The sequence below is a fragment of the Myotis yumanensis genome, unplaced genomic scaffold (assembly GCF_028538775.1).
Source record: "Myotis yumanensis isolate MYYU_CA2020_CCGP unplaced genomic scaffold, mMyoYum1.0.hap1 SCAF_1, whole genome shotgun sequence".
In the NCBI taxonomy this organism is placed as follows: Eukaryota; Metazoa; Chordata; class Mammalia; order Chiroptera; family Vespertilionidae; genus Myotis; species Myotis yumanensis.
Window position 1 is genome coordinate 65,157,884 of NW_027223752.1, and position 26,208 is coordinate 65,184,091.

General features: G+C 42.0%; 1 protein-coding gene across 1 annotated transcript in view; it reads left to right on the forward strand.

Annotated features, from left to right (window-relative positions):
* Positions 1-26,208, forward strand: part of CEP152 (centrosomal protein 152) — a 93,983-nt gene that overhangs the window by 50,124 nt on the left and 17,651 nt on the right. The window contains exons 13-20 of the mRNA XM_070404693.1: positions 156-360; positions 2,176-2,271; positions 2,835-2,944; positions 3,729-3,857; positions 3,991-4,123; positions 9,165-9,446; positions 12,951-13,082; positions 20,741-21,403. Of these exons, the coding sequence (XP_070260794.1) occupies positions 156-360; positions 2,176-2,271; positions 2,835-2,944; positions 3,729-3,857; positions 3,991-4,123; positions 9,165-9,446; positions 12,951-13,082; positions 20,741-21,403 (1,750 nt within the window). The remainder of the gene's footprint in view (positions 1-155; positions 361-2,175; positions 2,272-2,834; positions 2,945-3,728; positions 3,858-3,990; positions 4,124-9,164; positions 9,447-12,950; positions 13,083-20,740; positions 21,404-26,208) is intronic.

Here is a 26,208-nt window from a genome sequence, read left to right on the forward strand (position 1 = left end):
TAATATAACAACCATCTAGTCATCAGAATAGTCAAATAATTGATACTTTATTTAGAAAGTATTTCAGGGTTCCCGTTCAGTTTGTAGCTTTTAAGGAATAACCATGCTTGATCTGTTACTTGATTCAATTTTAAATATGCCAATTTCTTCATTAGCATGGTCCAGCAAGAAGACCCAGGTAAAGAGCTTTCCAACGATGAGGTGATCCTGAGGCTGAAAGCAGAAGTGCAGCGTTTGCTGGGCAGCAACTCCGTGAAGCGCCGCCTGGTGTCTCAGCTGCAGAGTGACCTCAAAGGCTGTCGGAAGAAAATCGAAGACCTACAGCAAGGGCAGAAGGATGTAGAAAGCATCACGGTCGAGGTTCGTAGAGTTTGTAGAGCTAACTGGGGTAGAGAAATGGCTTCTGGGAAATGATGGCAAGTGCAAAGGGGAAAGTCAGCAACTGGAGCAGCTTCCCTCTGAAAGTGAAGGCTCTGTGAATTGGAAGACTGAGCCAAAGCCTTGGTGTTTTGTCACCCCACCTGGGAATGAGATATACATACCTTCCCCTCCCCAATGAGTAGAATGAACCTTGGTACGTGATATTTTTTTAAGCATTGTGTAAAAAAGCTCAGAGTTCAGGTAAATACATAAACCAACAAGCCTAATAATGTAGGTTTTATTTTTTTTTCAACCTTTATACCCCTCAGTGAATAAAAAAGTCATAAATAGCCTGGCTGGTGTGGCTCAGTTGGTCATTCCCTGCACCAGGAGGTCGCCAATTCCATTCCCAGTCAGGGCACACGCCTGGGTTGCAGGCTCGATTGCCAGTGCAGGAGGCAACCAATTGATGTTTCTTTCTCATCGATGTTTCTGTCTCTCCCTCTCCCTTCTTTTCTGAAAACTCATAAAAATAAATACGGAAGACATTTAGATGGTGAGAGGAAAACATGCAGTCATGTAAAGAGACAAACTTGGGAAGGTGTAAAACAAATGAACAATGAAGGAATGTAAGAGGTTCCACTCTGGTGGCAATACAAGGAATGCCAATGGAAGCCATTGTTAGATACCCTTTCCCCCATCAAATACAACCATTATTTAAAGATAGTCACTGCCATTGGAGGTAAAGAGAGTTGGACAAAGTCATGAGAGTATACATTTGTACAGACTTTCTGGAAAAAAATTGCCAGAGCCTATCATAAGCCTTAAAAATTGTACTTGTTGAGTAAAATATGTACCTATGAGTTAATACTGGTTATATAAATAAATAAATGCTAAATTTAATGGATGAAAGTATGATGAAAAATAAAATATTTGCATAGTCTTGAAGTATCTCCTTATAAGGTAATTATTAATTGTAAGTGGAAAAATAGTAACTTTTCAGTGAAGGTACTTGCAGACACTCCCTTCATCAATTGATCATCACCAGTGACGAAACGTATTGGTATCGTGTCTCCCCTGAAAAGCATGTGCATCATTGCTGTGGCATTCATGCCAAAAATGCATAACCTGAATTTACTAATGAAGTAACATCAGAAAAAAACAAAAATGGAGGGCCATGCTACAAAATAATTGGTTAGTACTCAAAAATATCAGGAGTTTGAAGGTCAGAGACTGAGGAGCTGTCTTAGACTGGAGGAGACCGATGAGCTGTGACAACTACGTAAGTGCAGTGGGGGATCATAGATTGGATCCTGAGCCAGAAAAGGACATTAGAGGAAAATCAGAAAATTTTGTAGATTAGTTAATAGTATTGTGCCCTAGTCAATGTCCTGGTTTTGATCATTGTACTGTGGTTATATTTGGGGACATGGTAAAAGGTATATGGAAATCATTTGTACTGTTTCTGCAATTTCTTTGTATGACATTATTTCAAAACTAGAGACCCGGTGCACGAAATTTGTGCATGGGTAGGGTTCCTAGGCCTGGCCAGCGGTCAGGGCTGATCAGGTTCCCCGCCTCCCACCTCCCTGCCTCTTCCTTCCCTTGCTCCCTCAGCGCCCTGCCGCTGGTTGCCTGCCATGTTCCGCATTGCCCCCCTGGTGGTCAGCACACATCATAGCAAGCGATCAAACTCCCAGTATCCCGGTTGAACTCCTGAGGGGACACTTTGCATATTAGCTTTTTATATAGGTAGATAAGTACTTAGACTTTTTTAAGAACCTGAAAAACGTTTGACTTTTTTTAAACATTTAGACTAAAACAGATGCCTCTTCTACTTCTGAATTGATTGTCAAAGATGATATTCTGCGACTTGAAAATGAAATTCAAGTTTTGCAACAACAAAATCAGGTAATTAAAAATTTTAAAAATATTTTGTGAGAATTTTCCTCATTAAATGCAAAAATACGGAGGCAACGTGAGTTAGTAGACAAGGATATTAGTAGGTGATTGAGGATTCCAGTTATTTCCCATTAGTGTTGGTCACAGGGTAGTAGTTTCATTAGAAAGTAAGTTAGTGTAAATCCAGTTTTCTGTCTGTACAGTAGCTTGGCTAATAGAGGTGTTCTTTCCTCCTTAGCCAGCCCTTGTATTTAAAAGGCTACTGAAGACTGTTAATTTTAAGACTTATTTTAAGGCATCAATTAGCCAATACTTCTCTGGCTAAGTGTTTTCATTTCATATATTTCAAATAAAATACAAAATTTAAATTTTTACTCTTTAGAGAAAGCTCCTTGTCAAAGAAATGATTCTGTACTCTTATCAAAGCATGAAGAGACTTTTGTGGGATTATGAAAATGCTATGTCAGATAATGTTACAGGGTAGAGATAAAATACAGAGGATGTTTAAAAATGAGATTAATCATTGAAAATGATGTTTATTTCCAACAAACACTTTATTCTTTTATATGTAGGCACTAAAAGAAATGGAAGAAAAACTAAGAAATACAAATCAGGAGTTATGTAATCAAATGAGACAAATGGTACAAGATTTTGACCGTGATAAACAAGAAACTATTGATAGGTAAAGTCTATAAAGTCTATATAATGCCTGCCTCCTGGACACCCTCCCCATTTGCTTTCCCCTCATCTTCCTCCCCTCCCACACCCCCCTTCCCCCCCCCCCCCCCCCCCCCCGCCAAAAAAAAAAGATTCGAGAGAAATGATGGAGTGACCCCTTCCTATTGAGACCTTAGCTTGGAGAAGACGAGTCCCTGGCTTCTCAAATTAGAATTTGGAACCCATTTTCCATAGAAGTGATGTTAGGTGGTGTGTTGGGTTCTATAGCACCGTCAAATGGGGGTTCATTGAAATGGGATAGCGTAATGATGTTTTAAAGGCTACTTTATATAAGGAAGAGATCTGTGAAAGGGTATGTCTTCCAAATACCAAATCATAAACTTGGAAACGGACTTTTGGAACATAACTTACTTGTGAGTTTGGTACTACTAAGTATTTGTGTTTAATGTAGATGAATTGCAATTTAGGAACCACACATACTCAGTTATTTCAATTCATTTTTTATAAACAAGTCCTCAACACAGACTGTTCTCTCTGTGTGAAGGACATCCTCAATCCAAGTTTCTAATTCTTTTTCTAGAAACATTTGAGGAAAGAAAAATTTGAAGATTCTTATGATACAGTGAAAATTAATCATTACCATTTTTGGTTGGGGACAACCAATCTGACCTTAATTATCATGTGCATTAGAGAAGAGTCGGGGAAAGGGAGGAAGGGAAATCAGTGGACTTGGGGTTTCTTGTGAAGCTGGGCACTGCCTTAGGTTCCGCTGGCTGCCTTGTTCGCAGGTGTGAGAGGACTTACCAGCAGCACCATGAAGCCGTGAAAGCCCAGATTCGCGAGAGCCTGTTAGCGAAGCATGCTGTGGAGAAGCAGCAGCTCTTTGAGGTCTATGAGGGGACTCGCTTGCAACTTAGGTGAGAATAAAACAGTTTAGCTGCCTTCGAAGCTGGAAGACAACACTCTCCTATTTCCTATTTTAGAGAACATTGTGCTGCAGCCCTTATATTTTTTTGGTGGTCATTTAGCTGCTGGTTTTGTGTATCCAAGGTCTGAACTGGATAAGATGAATAAGGAGATGGCCGCTGTGCAGGAGTGTTACCTGGAAGTGTGCAGAGAGAAGGGTGACCTAGAATCAACTCTCAGGAAGACCATCGAAAAGGAGCAGCAGATGCAGGAGAAGGTACAGCACAAGTTAATACCATGTTTCCTTCAGTTGATTTCCCCGGCCTCACTGTTCCGTTGAAACCAGCACACTTCTTCTCCTGTGCAGGGGGGAAGGCATACATAGACGTCTCTTTTGGCGATTTCACACTAATATAGGTCACATCATACTTTTAAGTGTTGAGATGATTATTAAGACCTTAGTAGAAACTGGCCTACATATAGGAGAAAGTCATTCTTCTCTATCGATCTTTTCCTAAGAGGCAAAAACAGTTTCTGAAAACAGGAGTGGACCTGAGTCACTTTGAGTCTGAAACCCGGGATCCTCATTTTGCATTTGCTTGTGGGCTGCTCAGGTGACCCTACCCAGTCCTCTGAGCCCGGTACAGAGTATTCCTTCAGGGGCATTTTGCTCCGGCCCATTTCTCCGCCAGTGTCGGAGCATTGTTGCCTTCTGGAGGGGGCACAGTGGTCACTTGAATTTGGGTTTCATGACAGGGAAGGGGGTGGCATGGAGGCTGTGGAGAGAAAGGTCAGTGTCAGTGTGGCCTCGCAGGGAAATGGGAGGGGCTACCGTGTGCTCTGCTCCTCCCTGGCTCTTCCAAGCGGCCATTGCTGGGTGTCCAGAGTCCGATCGCGTGGAAAGAGGGGCACCTCTTCTTTTCTTCACTGTCCTCAGGGTCTCATCCAGACACAATTCTCACTCCCACTTTGGACCAGGTACAGACCACAGTTTGAAAGCCACCTGCGTCTAGATTAGAAAATATTTTTAAAGGCCTGAGTAAATGTTCTAAACAGAAGCTTTTGAATAAGTCACATTAAAGCAAGGCCTTGCTACCACAGACTTAAAAAGAATAGTAAAGAGCAGGTGAGGAACTCAAATATTTTGATTACTTTTGAGTAGATTAATAAAAACATAAAAAACAGGTCATGTATAATTCTAAAGGGAGCTGTTTAAGTTAGTACTGGAAGTATAAAAGTTAGAAGGGATCTTAAATTACCTAGAAGTTAAAAACTTAGCTTTTAGTAATGTTATAAAAATTAAAATAGATCTCTAGTGTGATTCTTTTTTTATTCTTTCTTGAAAAAAAAAATATATATATATGATCAATGGCAATGGCATAAGATCAAATACACACACACACACACACACACACATATATATATATACATATATATATATATATGATCAATGGCAAGAGCATAAGATCAATTCTCTCAAAGAAGTAATTCTTTTCAGGAATATATTTTCTGGTACTTTAAAAAGAATCAATTTGGCCCTGGCCAGGTGGCTCAGTTGGTTGGAGTGTTGTTCCATACAACAAAAGGTTGCGGGTTCCATCCCTGGTCAGGGCACATGTTTAGGTTGCAGGTTCGAACCCCAGTCAGGGTGAGTGCAGGAGGCAACTAATTGATCTTTCTCTCTCTCTCTCTCTCTCTCTCTCTCTCTCTCTCTCTCTCTTTCTCTCTCTCTCTTTCTCCTTTCCTCTCTAAAATCAATGAAGACATACCCTCAGGTGAGGATTTAAAAAAAAAGGAATCAATTTGGCTGTAAAATTGGACCTCATATAATTGGCCAGTTGCAATTTATAGCTGCTGCAGATTGGTACTTTGGCTCTTGAGTGCTTGCACTGGGGCAGGAAGAAAAGTCAAAACTGTTATTTGGCCCTTCTGAAGATACTTACAGGTTAATTTTTTATCTTTAAAATTGAAAAATTGTCCTACAGTAAAATTGACTCATTTTTAAATTTGGTATACCGTTCTACACATTTTAACACATGTAGATTGATCAGGATACAGAGCAGTTTCATCATCCTAAAAAAGTCCCTGTGCTATCTGTCCCTTTGTAGTTACACCCCCACACACACTTAAAAGGCCATTGTACTTAGAGCATGAAAAGTTTAATTCTTTCCTTCTCTCTCTATATATCTACCCTTTATATGGCTTAGGAGTCTTTCTAAGCCAGTCAGAACAGCATTTCTTTAAATTTAAGAGACTTTAATTATTTCGTATCCTCCAGAGGTAGGTAAAGATATGCCAAACTGTTTTTCTATTATATATATACATATACATACATATATGTGTGTGTATATACTTATACTTTAATATATTTTTATTGATTTCAGAGAGGAAGGGAGAGGGAGAGAGAGATAGAAACATCAATGATGAAAGAGAATCATTGATCGGCTGCCTCCTGCACGCCCCCTACTGGGGATTGAGCCCACAACTCGGGCATGTGCCCTTGACTGGAATTGAACCTGGGACCATTCAGTCCATGGGCTGACACTCTATCCACTGAGCCAAACCAACTAGGGCCTATGATATATTTCACACTCATACAATGGAAGAATGATATTAGACTCTGGAAAAAAGTAAGTAACTTTTTGGGTAGCCCTTCTCTGCTGGGCATAAGCCATATTTCTTATGGCTGAGCTTCAGGTCAGGGACTTAGTCTGGATACAGAATTTATAAGATAGTCAAAACCAGTAGTCCAAAGTTTCATATGTGCTGTGTTCTGAAACAGTTATTGAGTCCAGCTGGGGGTTAAGTAGGAGCTGAATTCCAAGTTCTAAAGCTTTCATTGACACAGAACTTTCCTCATGTTAACCTGGCTTGTTCAGAGAAAGGGGAAAAAAGTCATGCACACAGAACCCTTCAGACTCATAGACAAGGCAGAGATGCTCAGTAGTCCCATTCATAATGCCATACCTGTACACATTAAGGCTCGTATATCTAAATCTATATCTATACCTATATCTATATCTTTATCTATCTAATCTATCTATATCTATAAAGAGGTAATATGCAAATTAGGCCGGGACGCCGTAACGGGTCACACTGGACAGGAGGAGTTTGCGTGTGCAGGTGAGGCCCGGAGCAGAGACCGAGATGGAGACAGAGACAGCGGGGCCTGCCCAAGCCAGGGTGGCGGCTCCGGTGGCCCTGAGCGGACACAGGCAGGAGGGCTTTGGGGCCTGGGGCAGAAGTCAGGCTCGTGTCCCGGCCACCCGCGGGGTGCCTCCTCGCACAGCGGGAAGGGGGGGGCACCTCTTCGTGCAATTTCAATCGCGCGCTGGGCCTCTAGTTTAGTTATAATACATGTTAAGTCATTCCTTACAATTTAGAGAGACTTTTGCAGTTTGAGCCATGCAAAACAAGTTTAAGTGCTTTAAAACTATCCAAATATTTCTTTCCCTTTAGTGGTACAACTTTCGGAATAGATATTTCTGTAATATCTTCAGGTGGCGGATCCCTATGCCCAATAAATCTATTTTTCCTCTATGAAGAGAGGGAACAAGGTTTTCCTCACTGTGGTGAATTGCAGAAATGGCCAGACCTTCTTCCTACCCCTGAATGCATGCCCCCTTGCAGCGTGATATTGTGGCTCTTCTCAATCAGAGGCAGAGACTCTTTCTCATCCTTGAATTTGACGTTGGCCACATGACTGACTTTGGCCATGGGGAAGCATTGATGCATTGAGGCTTTTGGAAGCTTGGTGCTCTTAGAAACCCTGTGGCCACCACCATGTGAATGATCGGGGATAACCTGTTGGATGATGACACATGTGATCAAGTCATCGCCATTGCCCTTGCAGACATCACACTAACTACCAGACATGTGAGGTCAGCTTAGACCGTGTAACCCCAGTCGCCTGCAGAGACCAGCTGTATTGGCTTAGATCAGAATCAAACCCTGGCTGACCCACAGAATCATGAAAAATAAGAGAGGTTTGTTGTTTTAAATCACTAAATTTTAGCTGGTTTATGAGGTAGCAAAGTTAACTTATATACCCACAAACAGAGAAAATTGGTAGCAATTTTCTGCTGTGGTTCAAAAGGAAATGCAGGTGCAAATGGGAAAATCTCCTGAGGGATAGACATACACAGAGAGGAAAATTTGAGGATTTCTTCTATAGTCAAACAAAAATTAATCAGACAAAAAATAATACCAGTGTTATGTGATGCAGCACCAGACAACTTTCTCATCTATGTGGTGCAGCTGCAAGTCCCCATGACCTGATTGTGAAGAAATGGGTCCCTTGGTCGCTGGAGATTTTCCAAAATCACAGAGCACTGAACAGACATAGAGATCATCTAGTCGGCATGCGCCAGTGGTGGGGAGGAATCAGATGGCATTTAAGACAGAACTAGTCTAGGTCAGCTGTGAACCAGAAAAGACCCAGACAACCAGTGTGACAGAAGAGCTCCAATCCCAGGAGTGCCACACCGTCCTTTGATAGTCCAAAAAAACCACACGGGGGACCAGAGAGGAAGGATGTAGCCTTTATTACTTACACATGGAGAAGACCCCACAGCAGGAATGTTTCCCGCCTCGGCCAGGGTTAGGCAGGGGCTTACCTAGAGAGGAGAGGGGGCGGGTGCCATGCTTGGAACAGCTTGCGTGCAGGCCAAGGACAAACAGTCTGGTGAGACTTGTAGGCTGTCAAGGACAAGGCACCTGAGCCTGTGCTGCTCTGGTCCTTGTGGCTGCTGGCCAGGTGGACACCGTTCAACTGACTGAAATTAGATTCATTAATTAGAATGCCTGCTTTGTGGAAAGCCTTATGTTTATGGGAAACACATATTAGTAGCAACAGTTTTTCCCTTCCTTTCTCCTTCCCTCTCCTTCCCTCCCTTCTCCCCCATCCCATCTCCTCCCCTTCTCCCTCCCTCTCTCCATCTCTTCCTCTCTCCTTCTCTCCCTCTCCCTCTCTCCATTTCTCCCCCCGCCCCGTTCCTTTCTTCCTATCAGGTCATCTTGGTATCGGCAATGCCGAAGCCTCCAGCAGGTTGCATCTTGAGAGCAAGAAAGCCTGACCTTACACGACATACTTAAATTTTCCATGTGATTTATGTCACGTAGATAAGGTCAAAGAGTAATTTTCAGGAATTACTTGAGAACATATTTCCACAGACTTTATTTCCAAACCTCATGTAATTATCACAACAATGTCTAGATGGTTTTCAAACACAGCTGTGGCTGTCTTTTTGGCTATCCTAGTTTTCACTAATAATGATTTGAATATTTTCCTTCTCATACGATTTTTCTTTTGAAAACAGATGAAAGAAGAACTTTTTCAACAGATTGAAAAGGAGTGGCAGGCTAAGCTGGCTCAAACGGCAAAGGCAATGAAAAAGACAACTTCTGACTGTTACAGCCAGACGGACCAGGTACCCGCCAAAGATGCTGTTTCCCAGAAAGAGATGGCAATGGTGGCAGAAGGACAGGAGCAGGGGGCCCAGCAGGATCTAGAGCAGGAAAAGGAAAGAGCTATCAAGGCAGCCTTGAAGAAACTCGAGGTTGAATTGGAACTCAAATATTGTGAAAACATTGCCAAACAGGTAAATTATTGGAACTGCTTGACTATTAGCAAAAGCCAATAAAATGCTATCATTGCACTGGTTCAGAACTTTATACTTTATTTATTTATTTATTTATATATTTTTAAAAAATATATTTTATTGATTTTTCACAGAGAGGAAAGGAGATGGATAGAGAGTTAGAAACATCGATGAGAGAGAAACTTCGATCAGCTGCTTCCTGCACACCTACCACTGGGGATGTGCCCGCAACCAAGGCACATGCCCCTGGCCGGAATCGAACCCGGGACCCTTCAGTCCGCAGGCCGATGCTCTATCCACTGAGCCAAACCAGCCAGGGCTAGAACTTTATACTTTAAAATGTTTGTGCATTCTAGGGTAGAGGACTCTTATGCGATTCCTAAAATTATCTTCATTATGTTTCTGTTATAAAACTGTTACCTGTCAATGTTTCTGTATATTCTTTCCATTGAAAAAATGTTTGCTCCTCTGGGGTTACTCTGAGCATTCAGATAGCTGAGGTTAAAGACGGTGGTTTTGCAGCTGAATTAAACACAATTTAATTACGAACCTTTCCTATCTACCTGTATAGAAAACATTCCACCAATATAGCTGTAGATAAGCAAACTTAAAGCGACAGTGTTTGTGTTGAGACTTGTGGAGTTGAATAAGCAGAGACGTGGTCTGTAAATCCCATCTTCTGCCCCAAAGTGGTGCCCTTACCTCCCCCGGGACACACTCAGAAAGCTGTTTCACTTTTAATGGCTTGTCCCTTCATTTCCAAGAACTGTCCCACCGAGAAAAGTACAGCTCTGTGTGCACAGAATAAAGATGAGCTGTTTGTTTTATCAATAACAGCACTTCTTGAATTTTTTGGTCACGGGCTACCTTTACATAAGAAATTTTTCAAAAACATCTACTCTAGCACGTATTCCATCGGCCGTGAGAGCAGCGACACCACCACATAGCGTGTTGCCCGGAGAACGATAGATACTGTTTCAACGCGAGAGAACAAGAGTAAAAAAGATGGAGAATGTCTGAATTCAATTGTTTTGAAAATGGCTTTGACCTCACGTACCATATGATAGGGTTTCTAGACCTTAGAAGTTCCTGGAACCTTTATATAATATTATTTATTGTGTATTTATTATTTAAAACTATTATTAAAAGTCTTAAGATAATAACCTGAAGTAACATTTTGAAAAATATACTCAGCTTTTGCTAAACACTTGAAAATTCTGCCTACTTGTTAAATTGTTCTACATGATGTTGCAGGGCATCCTTAAAGTCTGGAAACATAGGAAAATGTATGTAATGGTATCAAGTATATCTTCCATCAGTTAAAATAATTTTCTGAAATGTTTGCCGTAAGACTTGAACAGAGCAAGAAAATATTCTGTCAACAAAGAGACATGTTTAAGGGTTCAGTGATAGATCAAGCTCAAGTATAGCTCTTGTGATGAAAAGCAAATAGCATAGTATAGTAGCAAGGGAATTGTTCATACTAACTTTGTAAGGATTATAAATTTCTACAAGTACTTGATCTTTTCCCCATATTTTTAACTCTTTGGAATTTACCTGTAACTGTATTTGACATTTTAGTGAGGAATACAGCCTCTTATATCAGCTGCACTTTGGTGTGTATGTGTGGATATAGTATGTATGTGTGTATCTGTGTATTTCAAAACAAGAGAATAAGGAATGATTATTTAATAAATGATCTTGTAATAGATTTATAAGCAGACTAGAGGTCCGGTGCACAAAAATTTGTGCACTCGGCGGGGGGAAGGGGGGTCCCTCAGCCCGGCTTGTGCCCTCTCGCAGTCTGGGACCCCTCAGGAGATAATGACCTGCTGGCTTAGGCCTGCTCCTGGGTGGCAGAGGGCAGGCCCAATCCCTAGGTGCAGTCCCTGGTTGGGCTCAGAGCAGGGCCGATTGGGGAGTTTAGGGGCCGGCCCCTGTCATGAACAGAGTAGGGTGGATTGGGAGGTTGCGATGCCACCCTCAGTCATGCTCAGGGTAGGGCCGATTGGGGGGTTGGGGCGCCACCCCCTGTCATGCACAGAGCAGGGCCAATCAGGGGGTTGGGGCGCTGCCCCCTGTCACGCACAGAGCAGGGCCAATCGGGGGGTTGGGGCGCTGCCCCCTGTCACTCACAGAGCAGGGCCGATCAGGGGGTTGGGGCTCCGCCACTGTCACACTCAGGGCAGGGCCGATGGGGAGGTTATGGCTCCACCCTGTCAGACACAGAGCAGGGCCGATCAGTGGGTTGGGACACCGCACCCTGTCACACACAGAGCCGCAGGGCAATCAGGGGGTTTGGGCGCTGCCCCGTCACGCTGATCTGGTGCCAGGAGGCCTCGTGGCTCCGCTGATCCCGGTGCTGGGAGGCATATTACCCTTTTACTATATAGGATAGAGGTCTGGGGGCTGGCTGGTTTGCCCTGAAGGGTGTCCTGGATCAGGGTGGGGGTCCCCACTGGGGTGCCTGGCCAGTCTGGGTGAGGGGCTGAGGGCTGCTTTCAGGCTGGCGGTTGTTGACTGAAGCTCCCAACTGCTACTTTTTTTCTTTCTTTTTTTTTTATTCTGGGCCAGCTTTAGCTTTGGCTCTAGCTCTGAGGCTTCCGCTGCTGATTGCGTTCTATAATCGAAACAATGTATAACTCCAGCTCTGAGATTCCGGCTGGCTGAAAGCTGGTTTCTGGGGTTTTGTTTAGCTTCTATATTTGTTACAAAGTTTCTTAGAGTTGCAGCTCAGAGGCCGGCGAGTCAGGCGGGGAACGTTGGAGTCTGCAGTCACTGGAGCAAGCAAGCCTCATGTTCGCTTCCAGCTGCGTGGCTGCCGGCTGCCATCTTGGCTGACAGTTAATTTGCATAAGGATATGCTGATTAGCCAATGGGAAAGGTAGCAGTCGTACGCCAATTACCATGTTTCTCTTTTATTAGTGTAGATTAGCCTTATAATTCATCAAGTCTTAGATTTTTGCCTGAATTGATGCATTACCCTTATTCTTTAGTCACAAACTCATTCTTGACTGCAGGAAAATTTGCCAGGTATAAGGCTCTAAACTGTATTGGTGCTTGCGTACATGTGTGTGAATGCATGTGTGTGTGTGTGTGTGTGTGTGTGTGTGTAGGGCGTGAGGACTGAGAGGGGTTAGGTGTACTGATTGGACAGCAGCTGGCACCAAGCAACCCTCCTGCCTGCCTTCTCCTTTTCCCAAGATACATAGGGAAATGGCAATTGGTACTTTGTATAGAGCTTTCTAAAATAGTACTGGCCGTCAAACATTTATAGGCCCTCACTTCCTATTGTGGCATTTGCATGGGTCAGTATGGGAAGTTTAGAACAGATGGATTAGACTCCTCTGTTTGGGGTAAGGGGCGGTACTTGAAGTCAGTTATAACTGTGATGTAGTACAGTGCAGTGTAACATACACATGCCATCATAGTTGCCATTTGCAAATGGGAACCTTTTGAAATTTTATACCTCCCTTTACCTCTTTCTCTCGCAATATCCTGCAGGTAGAAACAGCTGTGCAAAATGCTCGCCATCGATGGCTGGAAGAACTGCCTGAGCTTGCAGAGTATAAAGCACATGTCAGAGCGGAACAGAAGAGGTGGGAAGAACAGCAAGAGGTCTTTGTGGCCAAACGGGTAAGAACTCTCCTGGGAAGGGCCTCTCCTGCCCTCTTCTCTCATCTCAGTCTGGGAATTGGTGCCGACTCACAGGGTTGTTGGAGGGTTAAATGTGATGATGCATGTTAAGTATTAGCTCAGCGCCTGGCCGGTGGTCCCTGTTCTCATTGTCATCAAGTTGCTCAGGGAGAGAGAATGTATTTAGGAAATCTTGAAACTCACAGAATCAGGAAGATAACCTTACCTGTGAAACTCAGTTGCACTCTGTCTTGCCAGATCTTTAGGAGAAATTGAGGACAGGTGTTTATCAGTTTACTAGCTATTCAGTGTCCTTTCACCTGCTTAAAGATTGTTTTTTTGTTCTGTGTCAGTAGTCTTCTTATAACATACTAGAGGCTTGTTACACGAGATTCATGCCCTGGGGGAGGCGGGGGTCCCTCAGCCTGGCCTGCACCCTCTTGTGGTCTGAGAGCCCTCGGGGGATGTCCAATTGAAGGTTTAATACCTTAATACCGCGGGGAGTGGGCCTAAGCTGCAGTCAGACATCCTTAGCACTGCCGCTGCGCTTCCCAGCCACCAGTCCGGCTTGTGGGTGGGAGCGCACTGACCACCAGAGGGCAGCTCCTGCGTTGAGCATCTACCTCCTGGTGGTCAGTGCACATCATAGCGAATGGTCAGTGCACATCATAGCGAATGGTCAGTGCACATCATAGTGAATGGTCATTCTGCCATTCGGTCGATGTTCATATTACCCTTTTATTATATAGGATTCTCCTTGGTAAATAATCAATCCAACTCTCCTTTCCAGAGATCTTATGTTCCTTCACTGTAATCATTTGTATTCTCCCGGCTTAGTTTGCTAGTGTAAGTCAATTCTAATGAAAATGCCATCAAACTGAACATAGTCTTAAAATTTGACCCTATGATTTTAAAATTTATTGGAAAACTAAAAGGACTAGAGATTTTTTTTTTAATGTTCTAGAAAAGAAGTAGTAGTCCAACCCCAACACAGAATTATTGGAAAAGCAATAATTCCGATAGTATAGAGTCATGAATATAACATTCTTTTTTATTCAGTAAAATACAGACTTCAGAGTTAGGCCCAACTGTGAATAAAACATCAGTAAATCATTTCAAAACAACAGAATAATAAATAATATTATAATAAACACTCTTCTGACAGCCAGATAACACTTGGGAAATATTGTTCACCCACACCCAGCATTGCCATAAAATCTAGGTTGATTAAAGAATTTTATTTTTTTATTTTCCATTGATTTTTAAAATTTTATATTTATTGTTGCAAGTATTATAGATGTCTCATATTTTCCCCATTGACCCCTCCACTCTGCACCTGTTACCCCCCAGGCCTTCCATGGATTTTTAGAGAGAGTAGACGAGAGGGAGAGAGAGAGAGAGGAGAGAGAGAAAAAGAGAAAGGAACATCCATGTAAGAGAGACACATAGATTGGTTGCTTCCTACACACACCCCAACTGGGAGCAGGTATGAAACCTACAACCCAGGTACGTCCCCTTTACTGGGAATGGAACCTGTGACTCTTTGGTTTTCGGGCCAACACTCTAACCATTGAACATCAGCCAGGGGTAAGGAGTTATTTTTTTACATTAAATCAGATATTTCAGATATGTATCATAATAAAATTTGAGGCAACAGACTCAGTAGCAAAGACAAATAGGATAAAATATGTACAAACATTTAAAACATTTTTACTTGTAATAAAAAATAACAAAAGAAGATGGTAAAAATAAGGAAAATAAATTAATCAAACAGGAAGAGCATTATTACTAGTATATGTTAACAAAACAAGCATCCATGAATAAGTATGCCAAAGACATGAACAAATAATCCTCATGAGAATTCCAAACAGCAAAAACAAATGGAAAAATGTTCATACCTACCAGATTGGAGACATGCAAACTAAGCCAAACTTCAGGTGCCATTTTGTGCCAAATGTATAGATCCTCTCTTCTTAGCTGTAATACACAAAACATCATGGATTATAACATCAAGCATGCGCTACTGTCCCAATGTCACAGCCACTTTGGATAATAATGTGCATGACAGACATTATAAATGATTCACACATTGTATTCATAATCTTATTCCACAAATTACTTAGGGAAATAATCCAACTTAAGTAAAAGTGTTTTAATCTAGTTTTAAGTCATGTGGCAGTACCTGGGTGTTTATTACATTATTCTCTATACTTTTTAGTTTGTTGAAATAGTTCAAAAGGAAATTTAGGAGGGAGAGAGAAAGAGGAAATAATAGGTGTTATGCATATGTATCTCAGAGCTGAAGTGTAATAAAGTTGGGTAGAATATAGAAAATAGAAAAGAGATCATTCCTTAAGAACATGGAGCCCTGGAGAGAGAAACCAAGATGGCGGCATAGGTAAACACCGGAAATTGCTGCCTCGCACAACCACTTCAAAAATAGAACTAAAAGACGGAACGGACATCATCCAGAACCACAGGACGGCTGGCTGAGTGGAAATTCTACAACTAAAAGGAAAGAGAAAAGCACACGGAGACTCAGAGGAGGTGCGGAAGTAAAGTGCAGAGGTACGGAGGCGCACGTGGAAAGGGCTGGCAACTGAGGACGCGGCTGTCTTTTTCAGTCAGGGGGAGACACAAGCTCCCGACATCTCTGAACTCCAGTTCCGGGCGAGTCTCTGGGGACCCAGACCCATACGGTGAGAAACTGGACTATCTGGCATCGGTCAGAACTTGAGGGCGGCTTTCTCTCAGAGGTGCTTGCAGTGATTACTGGGACACTGAGAAGCAGGACCTCTTAGGGCAGGACTGAGGAGCAGCCATAGCTGCTTGCGCCCTGTTGATCCCCTGAGACCCCGCCCCACCCAAGCTGTGCACAGAGGCTTTTGCATATGAAAGGCCTGTTCCTTTGCAATCTGAAAATTACCTAACAAACTGCAGCTGGGTCAGAGAGACCCAGAACTTCCAAAAGAAGGCCCAAGGCCCCACAGCAGCTTGCATTGCTTCACAGCTGGGCCTCATCTGGGCACTTCCAAACCCCAAACAAAGAAGAGGAATCTGAAGATCTCTCCATAGCTCTTGCTGGGTAGCATCAGGCAGAGGCTAAATTAGCACCTCCTTAGAGATCCAAGAGCCAGTGTACCCAGTGGTCAGAGTGGGACCATCCAGATTACAACTCCTCAGATCCATAAGGGACACACTCAGGGGGCAGTCTCAGTGAGCACCAAAGCCCCACTGAAGCAAGTCTTGCCCCAAAAGGGTGTCTCCAGCACAGAAGTTCTCCCACTGTAGACACAGCTGACTCTCACAGCCAATTGGCCTGGAGGTCAATTCCTCCCGGTGATACCTGTAACAATCAAGGCTTAACTACAACAAGACTGTGCACACAGCCCACAAAGGGGTGCACCAAGAGTGTCCACCTCAGGTAATTGGGGAGGCTGAGCCACTGGGCCCTATAGGACACCTAGCACAGAAAGCCACTCTATCAACACAGGGAAGCATAAAAAATGCAGAGACAAATAAACAGGACACAAATGACAGAAATGGAGGAAAGCAAACTACTGGATATAGAGTTCAAAACCACACTTTTAAGGTTTTTCAAGAACTTTATAGAAACCACCGATAAATTTAGTAAGACCCTCAAAAAGTCTGGTGAGACCGCCGATAAATGTAGTGAGACCCTCAAGAAATCTAGTGAGACCCTCAAGGTTATGAAAAAGGACCAACTAGAAATTAAGCATACACTGACTGAAATAAAGGATATTATGCAGAGTTCCAACAGCAGACTAGAGGATTGCAAGAGTCAAGTCAAAGATTTGAAATACGAAGAAGCAAAAAACACCCAACCGGAAAAGCAAAAAGAAAAATGAATCCAAAAATACGAAGATAGTGTAAGGGGCCTCTGGGACAGCGTTAAGCATACCAACATCCGAATTATGTGGGTGCCAGAAGAAGAGAGAGAGCAAGATATTGAAAACTTACTTGAAGAAATAATGACAGAAAACTTCCCCTACCTGGCGAAAGAAATAGCCTTACAAGTCCAGGAAGCGCAGAGAACCCCAAACAAAAGGAATCCAAAGAGGACCACACCAAGACACATCATAATTAAAATGCCAAGAGCAAAAGGCAAAGAGAATCTTAAAAGCAGCAAGAGAAAAACAATCAGTTACCTACAAGGGAGTACCCATACGACTGTCAGCTGATTTCTCAACAGAAACTATGCAGACCAGAAGGGAGTGGCAAGAAATATTCAAAGTGATGAATGCCAAGAACCTACAACCAAGATTACTTTACCCAGCAAAGCTATCATTCAGAATTGAAGGTCAGATAAAGAGCTTCACAGATAAGAAAAAGCTAAAGGAGTTCATCACCACCAAACCAGTATTATATGAAATGCTGAAAGGTATCCTTTAAGAAGAGGAAGAAGAAGAAAAAGGTAAAGATACAAATTATGAACAACAAATATGCATCTATCAACAAGTGAATCTAAAAATCAAGTGAATAAATAATGTGATGAACAGAATAAACTGTTGAATATAATAGAATCAGGGGCATAGAAAGGGAGTGGACTGACTACTCTCGGGGCGGGGGAAGGTGTGTGGGGGGTGGGGGAAGAGACTGAACAAAAATCGTACACCTATGGATGAGGACAGTGGGGGCGGGGAGGGGGCAGTAAGGGCAGAGGGTGGGGTGGGAACCGGGTGGAGGGGAGCTATGGGGGGGAAAAAGAGGAACAACTGTAATAATCTGAACAATAAAGATTTAATTTAAAAAAAAAAGAACACAGAGCCCTGCACATATGTGAATGGAGAAATATAGAGACGAGAGGACAGTGTGTTGCTTCTAAAACTTGAGCAGGCACAGGAGTCACCAGAAGGGTTTGTTAAAGCAGATTCCTGGGCTCTTCTCCTGGAAATCTGATTTGGAGGGTCTCGAGTGAGTCCTGAGAATTTGCATTTCAGTCAGGCTTCCCGCTGACATGACACTGCTGGTCTCTGGACCACACGTGGGTGGGAGTTGGCACAATTGAGATAATTATTCAGCCACAGAACAATGTTAACATGTTGGGCATCCATCCTCAAACCACAGGAGGCGGGCAAGGTCCAGTTTCCTAGCACTGGCTAGAGAGGCAAGTTCTTGCAGGATTAGAGTGCTCATCAAGTGTGTGGAAACTTAAAGCCATTTCCCGGAGTCGAGAAGTAGTCAGATTGGTTTGGCGGTCCCCACACTTTGCTGCACAGTGGAAACCCTTGAGGATTTAAAAAAAAAAAAAATATATTGGTGCCTGGCTCCCACTCCCACACTTTATGTTCTACTTGGTATGGGGTGTGGCTTGGGCATCGGGATTTTTAGAAGGTGCTCAGGTGGTTCAAATATGCAGCAAAGTTGGGAACCACTGAGTCAACAAATGCTGTCTGATGCTCCTTGTAAAACTTCATGTGAGAGGATGTGTGCTTTTAGTGAGCTTGGGCCGGCTAGCCACATTCCGTAGGCTCCACTACCTCCGCCTGCCACCTGGCAGTGATTTCCAGGCATCCATTGCGACATGACCTGTTTTCTCTAAAGCATTCTTTAAACATGTTTCATGCACAACTGAGCCATTCTGCTGGTAGCAAAAGAATTTTACTGTGAATTCTTAGTGGGTTCCTTTAGTAAAGTAATTCAAATGCAATTACTTCAAATTTTTAAATTACTATATGCAACTATTTAAGAGCACATGCAACTGAATAAAGGTATAGGACATGTGTGTATAAATCTGTATAGGTGAAGATGTTTGCTATAATTACATAATAGAAAATTTAGTAAGCAGATAGCCTATCTCAGCATTCAGAGCAAAAATGTAGTATTAATTAATCTAGGCCAAGCCTTTGGAGATGCCCAATTCTTTTAACACTTTGTATTCTAATGAAGGTTTGGAATCACTCAGGGGATATTAGAAGTAAAAGGGATTCAAGGTCAATATCCAGTTTGCTCATTATATAGATGAAGACACCAAATGCTAAAGAGATTGACTTTTCCAAGTTCAAGAAGCCAAAAGCAACAATAACTACATAACATCGAGTCCTTATTATTTGCCACACTCTGGGTTAAGTGCTTCAAATGGATTATCTCTGTCATTTAATCCTAAAATAACTTTCATGTAGGCATGTAATTATCCCCATTTTATTTGTTTGTTTATTGATTTATTTATTTTGTAATCCTCACTCAAGAAACATCGATTGGTTGCCTCCCATATATGCCCTGACTGGGAATCGAAGCCACAACCGTTTGGTATATGGGACAACACTCCAACCAACTGAGCAACCCGGCCAAGGCTATCCCGATTTTATTGCTGAGGAAACTGAGGCTCCAAGAAGTTGAGGAATGGGCCTGAGGCCCCAAAGCTAATTCCTGAGATCCCACAGCGGTTGGTCTCCAGAGCCCCCTCTGATAAGCACTGGACTGCACTAGGCAGGATTAGAGCTAGAGCCCAGGTGTTTTGATTCCCTGTTACTTTTTGGTTACATACTCTTATTTTCTATGATCTACTATTTCTGTTCTGTTATAAAAGAAAATTAACCATAAGGGGAAAACAATAACCTTTTCTGTTTGCTATTGTCATTTCATGAACTGCATTACCACTAAAATTGCATTAAAATACAATTATGTTTGTCAGCAAGTAATTATGCAGGTATGCGTTATATTCCTAAGTAACAATAAGATTTCCTAATGAGGCTGCTTTTGCTTTATGTAAATGATGCTTAATTTGTTTGGGGGGTTTAGATAAAATTTGAGACTGCATCTGTATAAAACAAGTGATATGGAATTTTTCCTAAAATTAGTTTTGAGTAAATAATCACAAATACATATTTTTGGTCAGTTTAAAGTTCTAATTCTTCATCAAGAAAACGTGTTTTGTTTTGTGTCAATCTTCAACGGAAGACACTTTTTCCATTGATTATTTTATATATATATATATATATATATATATATATATATATAACATTGATTTCAGAGAAGAAGGGAGAGGGAGAGATAGAAACATCAATGATGAGAGAGAATCATTGATTGGCCTCCTCCTGCATGCCCCACACTGGGGTTGAGCCCGTAATTCTGGGGCTTGTGCCCCGACTGGGAATTGAACCATGACCTCCTGGTTCATAGTGATGCTCAACCACTGAACTCAACCACTGGGCTCCATTGATTATTTATTTATTTATTTTAGGAGAGGGGTAGGAGAGGGGGAGGAGATCTCCATTGATTATTTAGAGAGCGTGATAGGTAAGGGAGGAGAGGGAGAGAGAGAGAGAAACATGATATAAGAGAGACACATCAATTGGCTGCCTCCTGCAAGCACCCAGACCAGGGCCAGAAACCGAACCTGAAACCCAGTTTCATGCTCTAGACCAGGAATCTAACCTCTGAGCCATGCTAGCCAGGCAGATACTTTGTTTTTTAAATAACGTAAGATAAAATGTTAGGTGACTTAAAATGAAGGAAAAGATCCTTAAGTATAGTGTAAGAATATTTTAGGAATAATATCTAAATTCACTGTTTCCCCTTAATTCTGATTCTAAATCTCTTACTAAGTTCAGAGGTTAACCCAAATAATTACTTTAATTTTTTTTTTATTAATGAGAGAATCTTAAAGATTTTAAAATGTTCATTATGTCCTTTAGATATTGTTTGCTGTTTCTGAAGCTAAAGAGAAATGGAAAAGCGAGCTTGAAAATACGAAGAAAAATGCAACACCTGGAAACATGCAACACCTGGAAAAATTGGAGGAGAAGATTCATTCTCTTCAGAGAGAGCTGGAACTGAAGGACGAGGAAGTCCCTGTGGTTGTCAGGGCCGAGTTGGCAAAGGCCCGGAGTGAATGGAACAAAGAAAAGCAAGAAGAAATCCACAGAATTCAAGAACAAAATGAGCAAGATTACAGACAGTTTTTAGATGATCATAGAAATAAAATTAATGAGGTGCTTGCAGCGGCTAAAGAAGACTTTCTGAAACAGAAAGCTGAACTGCTCCTCCAGAAGGAGACAGAATTGCAAACCTGTCTAGACCAGAGTCGCAGGGAGTGGACTGTGCAGGAAGCCAGGCGGGTCCAACTGGAAATCTGTCAGTACGAGGAGGACATTCTGACTGTCCTTGAACTTCTCCTAAAGGATACCCCGAAGGAGCAAGCCCCTGGTTCAGAAAACAGGCAACTCTCAGAACTCATGTCGACATGTTCTTCAAAGTGGGCGTCTGTGCGATATTTTGAAAAACTAAAGGCCTGCATTCAGAAAGCACTTCAAGCACTCTCCCTACTTACGGAAAACACCAACTCAGAATGGGAAAAGGTATGTGCCCAGGAAGTGAAAAGAGCTGTTAAACATCAAGAGTGATTGTAGACGTTGCATACAGTATTTTTTCCTTTCATTTTACAGTAATACTTGTGTGTTTTTTAACCAGTGGTTTAAAAAACTTTTTGTAACAAATCCAAAGCATTGCACTTTTTTTTTTGCCAAAATAACATTACTTCTTCATAATAGAGTTGATAGGTATGTATTTATTGCCATTTTAATGTTCATATTACTATTATTTTTTCTTCTTAAAAAAGATCCTTCAACATTTCATGTAATACTGGTTTGGTGGCGATGAACTCTAGCCTTTTCTTCTCTGTGAAGCTCTTTATCTGACCTTCAATTCTGAATGATAGCTTTGCTGGGTAATCTTGGTTTTAGGTCCTTGCTTTTCATCACTGAATATTTCTTGCCACTCCCTTCAGGCCTGCAAACAGTCTTATGGGAGCTCTCTTATATGTAACTAACTGCTTTTCTCTTGCTACTTTTGAGATTCTCTGTTTGTCTTTAACCTTTGGTATTTTAATTATGATGTATCTTGGTGTGGGTCTCTTGTTTGGGACTTTCTGTGCTTCCTGGACTAGTAAGTCTATTTCTTTTACCAGGTAGGGGAAGTTTTCTGTCATTATTGCTTCAAATAGGTTTTTAATTTCTTGCACGCTCTCTTCGCCTTCTGGCACCCATAGGATGCAAATTATGGTACACTTGAAATTGTCCCAGAAGCTCTTTATGCTGTCTTCATAATTTGGGGTTCTTTTCTCCTTTTGCTTTTCTGATTGGATGTTTTTTGCTTCCTTATATTTCAAGTTGCTGATTTGATTCTTGGCATCCTCTACTCTACTGTTAATTCCCTGTAAATCTTCATTTCAGTTAGTGCAGTGGTTCTCAACCTTCCTAATGCCGCGACCCTTTAATACAGTTCCTCATGTTGTGGTGACCCCCAATTTCATTGTTACAAATTGAACATAATTAAAGCACAGTGATTAATCACAAAAACAATATGTAATTATATATGTGTTTTCCAATGGTCTTAGGCGACCCCTGTGAAAGGGTCGTTCGACCCCCGGGGTCGCGACCCACAGGTTGAGAACTGCTGAGTTAGTGTATCCTTCATTTCTGACTGGTCCTTTTTTAGTTATTGATGTTCTCACTAATTTCCTTGGAATTCTCACTAAGTTCCTTGAGCATCCTTATAACCATTGTTTTGAACTCTATTGGAGTGGTTCTCAACCTTCCGGCCCTTTAAATACAATTCCTCATGTTGTGACTCAACCATAAAATTATTTTCGTTGCTACTTCATAACTGTAATGTTGCTACTGTTATGAATCATAATGTAAATATCTGAGATGCAAGATGGTCTTAGGCGACCCCTGTGAAAGGGTTGTTCGACCGCCAGAGGGGTCGCAACCCACAGGTTGAGAACCGCTGATCTAGTAGTTTGCTTGCTTCCTTTTCATTTAGTTCTTTTTTCTGGAGATTTCTCCTGTTCTTTCATTTGTGACATGTTTCTTTGTCTCCGCATTTTGGCTGCTTCCCTGTGTTTGTTTCTATGTATTAGGTAGAGCTGCTATGTCTCCTGGAATTGGTAGCGTGGCCTTGTGTAGTAGGTGTCCTGTAGGGCCAGTGGCTCAGCCTCCCCAGTCACCTGAGCTGGGCACTCTAGGTGTGCTCCTGTGTGGGCTGTGTCCTGTTGTAGTTGAGCCTTGATTACTGTTGGAATCACTGGGAGGAATTGACCCCCAAGCCAATTGGCTGTGAGGACTAGCTGTGACTACAGTGGAAGAGCTGCTGTGCAGGAGACACCCCTATGGAGCAGGACTTGCTTCAGTGGGACTTTGGTGCTCCCTGAGTCCGCCCTTTGAATGTGTCACTTTAGATGTGGTAGAGTTGTAATTTGGTGTGGTCTGAAGCTTTCCCCCAGGTGCAATGGCTCTGGGGCCTCCCGGGAGGTACAAAGTCAGCCACTGCTTGTCCCTTGCCTAGGGCCACCTGGCATGAACTACAGAGCAATCTGCAGATGGCAGCTACTTGTGTTGTGCTAGGAGGTGTCCGGGATAGGCCAAGCTGTGAACCTTGGCAAGTTGCTGCTAGTGCCAGGCCTGGGGCCACTTATTGAGAGGTATGGGGCACACCAAGTCCAGCTGCTGCTTATTTGAGAGATTTTAGGAAAATCTGAAGCCTGAGCCAGAACAGACCATTAATATAAAAAAGCCACTGCAAACAGGTTGAGTGGGGCTGCAAATTGGGTGGGGTGGGATCTCAGGGAATCACCAAGGTGAACAATGTTGGCCAGAATAATGGAGCACCTGCCAGTCGGCTCTGTGTCGGGGGAGATCTCAGCAGGGAAACAATGACCTCTGCCAGCACTTTTGTTTAGGAGATAGCTGCCCCCCAAGTTCTTGCCCTGATGCTAGACAATTTAGTTCCTCCCCATATGTTCCTGGATCCTTTCAAGCTGCTGACCAGCACTGGAGCTCAGAGGGAGTAAGTCTGTGCAAGGGCCCTTTAAGAGGAACTGCCTGGGTCTCAGGCAGCCTCTGTGTCACTTAGCCACAATTCCTGCTGGTTTTTCCAGCCCAAAGTTAAGGGGACTTCTCTTCCCAGCACTGGAACCCTGGGCTGACAGTTTTGATGTGGAGCTGGGACCCTTGCTCCTCAGAGGAGGCCTTCTCAGCCAAGATATCCATCCCAATTGAAAACACGTATTGGACCAGCCCATTCTGCGCCTCTGCCCCACCTACCAGTCTCAATGTGGTTTCTTTAAATTTCCTAGTTGGAGGGCTTTTATTCAGTTAGATTTTAAGTGGTTCTGAATGATGGTTGTTCTGTATTTTAGTTGTAATTTTGATGGGTTGTGGGAGGTGGCGAGTACCACGTTTACCTATGCCGCCATCTTCTCTACAGCTCAAATCTGATATTTTAAATTATTGATTTCAAAAGATGTTATTACTTACTAGTTGCTTTCAATTTAAGAATAATTGGGTGAGACTCCTTCCCATGAATAATGCTTATAATATTCTATTGAGAATTTTGGGAAAAAATAGATAATTAAAATAAGAAGAATTATCCATAGGAGGTTTTAATGATAAGTGATGTATTACATATTATGTATGCTTATACATAATATTATATATTATGCTTTTACATAATATTATGCTTATACATAATATTACATATTATGTATGCTTTCAAGTTTACTTTCCTGAAAAGGCAATTTCTGCTATAAAAAATCAAGAAAGTGTAACACCTTTCTTCTACCATTAATATGTAATCAAACCCGGGGTCTTTTTATAGGACTTATAATTGTGCAAGCAGTGTAAGATCATTTGTATGACTCAATGTGGCTTACATGTCTCTGGAGACAGAATCACGTAATTTGGCTAAGAACTTAGACTTTTGCGGCTTTAGTTGGGTGGGATCAGATTCCATTCCTGAAAAAGGGTGGCTTTGAAATGCCTAATCTGGCATTTGTCACAGAGTAATACTTGAATTTTGCTCTTTTAAAGCTAACTCATTTCAGAACTTTGAGGTAAAGCAGTGATTATAAATTTGCAATATAGGTGCCATAAATGTGAAGAGCTGTGATTGATGATTTATTAAATTTATAGTTTTTAGAGCTGTTCATGAAAATTAAAACAGGAACACTGATCTACAGGTACATATAAAATAAGTCTCGTTAAAGTAATTTAGATGATCAAAGGGTTTTTTTTAAATGGAAAGGATGGCCCTTGCTGGTTGGGATCAGTGGATAGAGCATCGGCCTGCAGACTGAAGGGTCCCAGGTTCGATTCCAATCAGGGGCAAATGCCCAGGTTGCAGGCTTGATCCCCAGTAAGGGGCATGCAGAAGGCAGCCGATCAGTGATTCTTATTGATGTTTCTATCTCTCCTCCATCTCCCTTCCTCTCTGAAATCAATAAGAATATTTAAAATAAATAAATAAGATGGAAAGGATGAAATGAATTAAAAATCAAGTGTCCAAGGAAATGAATGCCTTATCAAAATATATTAACACAACATTTCATAGTTGATAAAATAAAAGAGAAATATCAATTGGAATAGAAATTTCAAACAGACTACAGGATGCGCATTCTGTCTTTTCTTACCACCACAGTCAAGTCAAAGCTAAGACCAAAAAGTGCTTGCTAATTTTTTTGTGTTATCTTAGCTTTTCTCCAGTTTTGAGTAGAAACTGGAAACATTGACTGTTTGGGGGCTCCACCTTTGTTACTCCTTTTGGCTCAACCCCATCTGTGTCCTCTTGAATGCTCAGATTTTGCCTCTTCTCTTTACTTGCTAATCTCTGCTTGTGGTAGGCATTGTAGGTAGGTTTCCTGACAGTTAAATGAGTTTCTCATAATCAAAATAAAGGCTTCTAGAATCAAGCATATATAATGTGTTTTAAGTAATTAAACAAGACAGCCCTCTCAAGATCATTCTTTGGGATTTAGTAGTTGTCCAAAATCTGAAAATACTACTTGAAAAGAATGTCTCACCACAAATTAGGATAGTGGCTGGATTGCCTGTAACAGGACTAGAATGCAGAAAGTGTTCAATACGTGTTAGTGAAGAAATGGTCTTGTGCAAGGTGCTTCATTTAGGTGAGCCTCAGTTTCTCTTTTTTTTTTTTTTAAATATATTTTATTGATTTTTTACAGAGAGGAAGGGAGAGAGATAGAGAGTTAGAAACATCGATGAGAGAGAAACATCGATCAGCTGCCTCCTGCACATCTCCTACTGGGGATGTGCCCACAACCCAGGTACATGCCCCTGACCGGAATCAAACCAGGGACCCTTGAGTC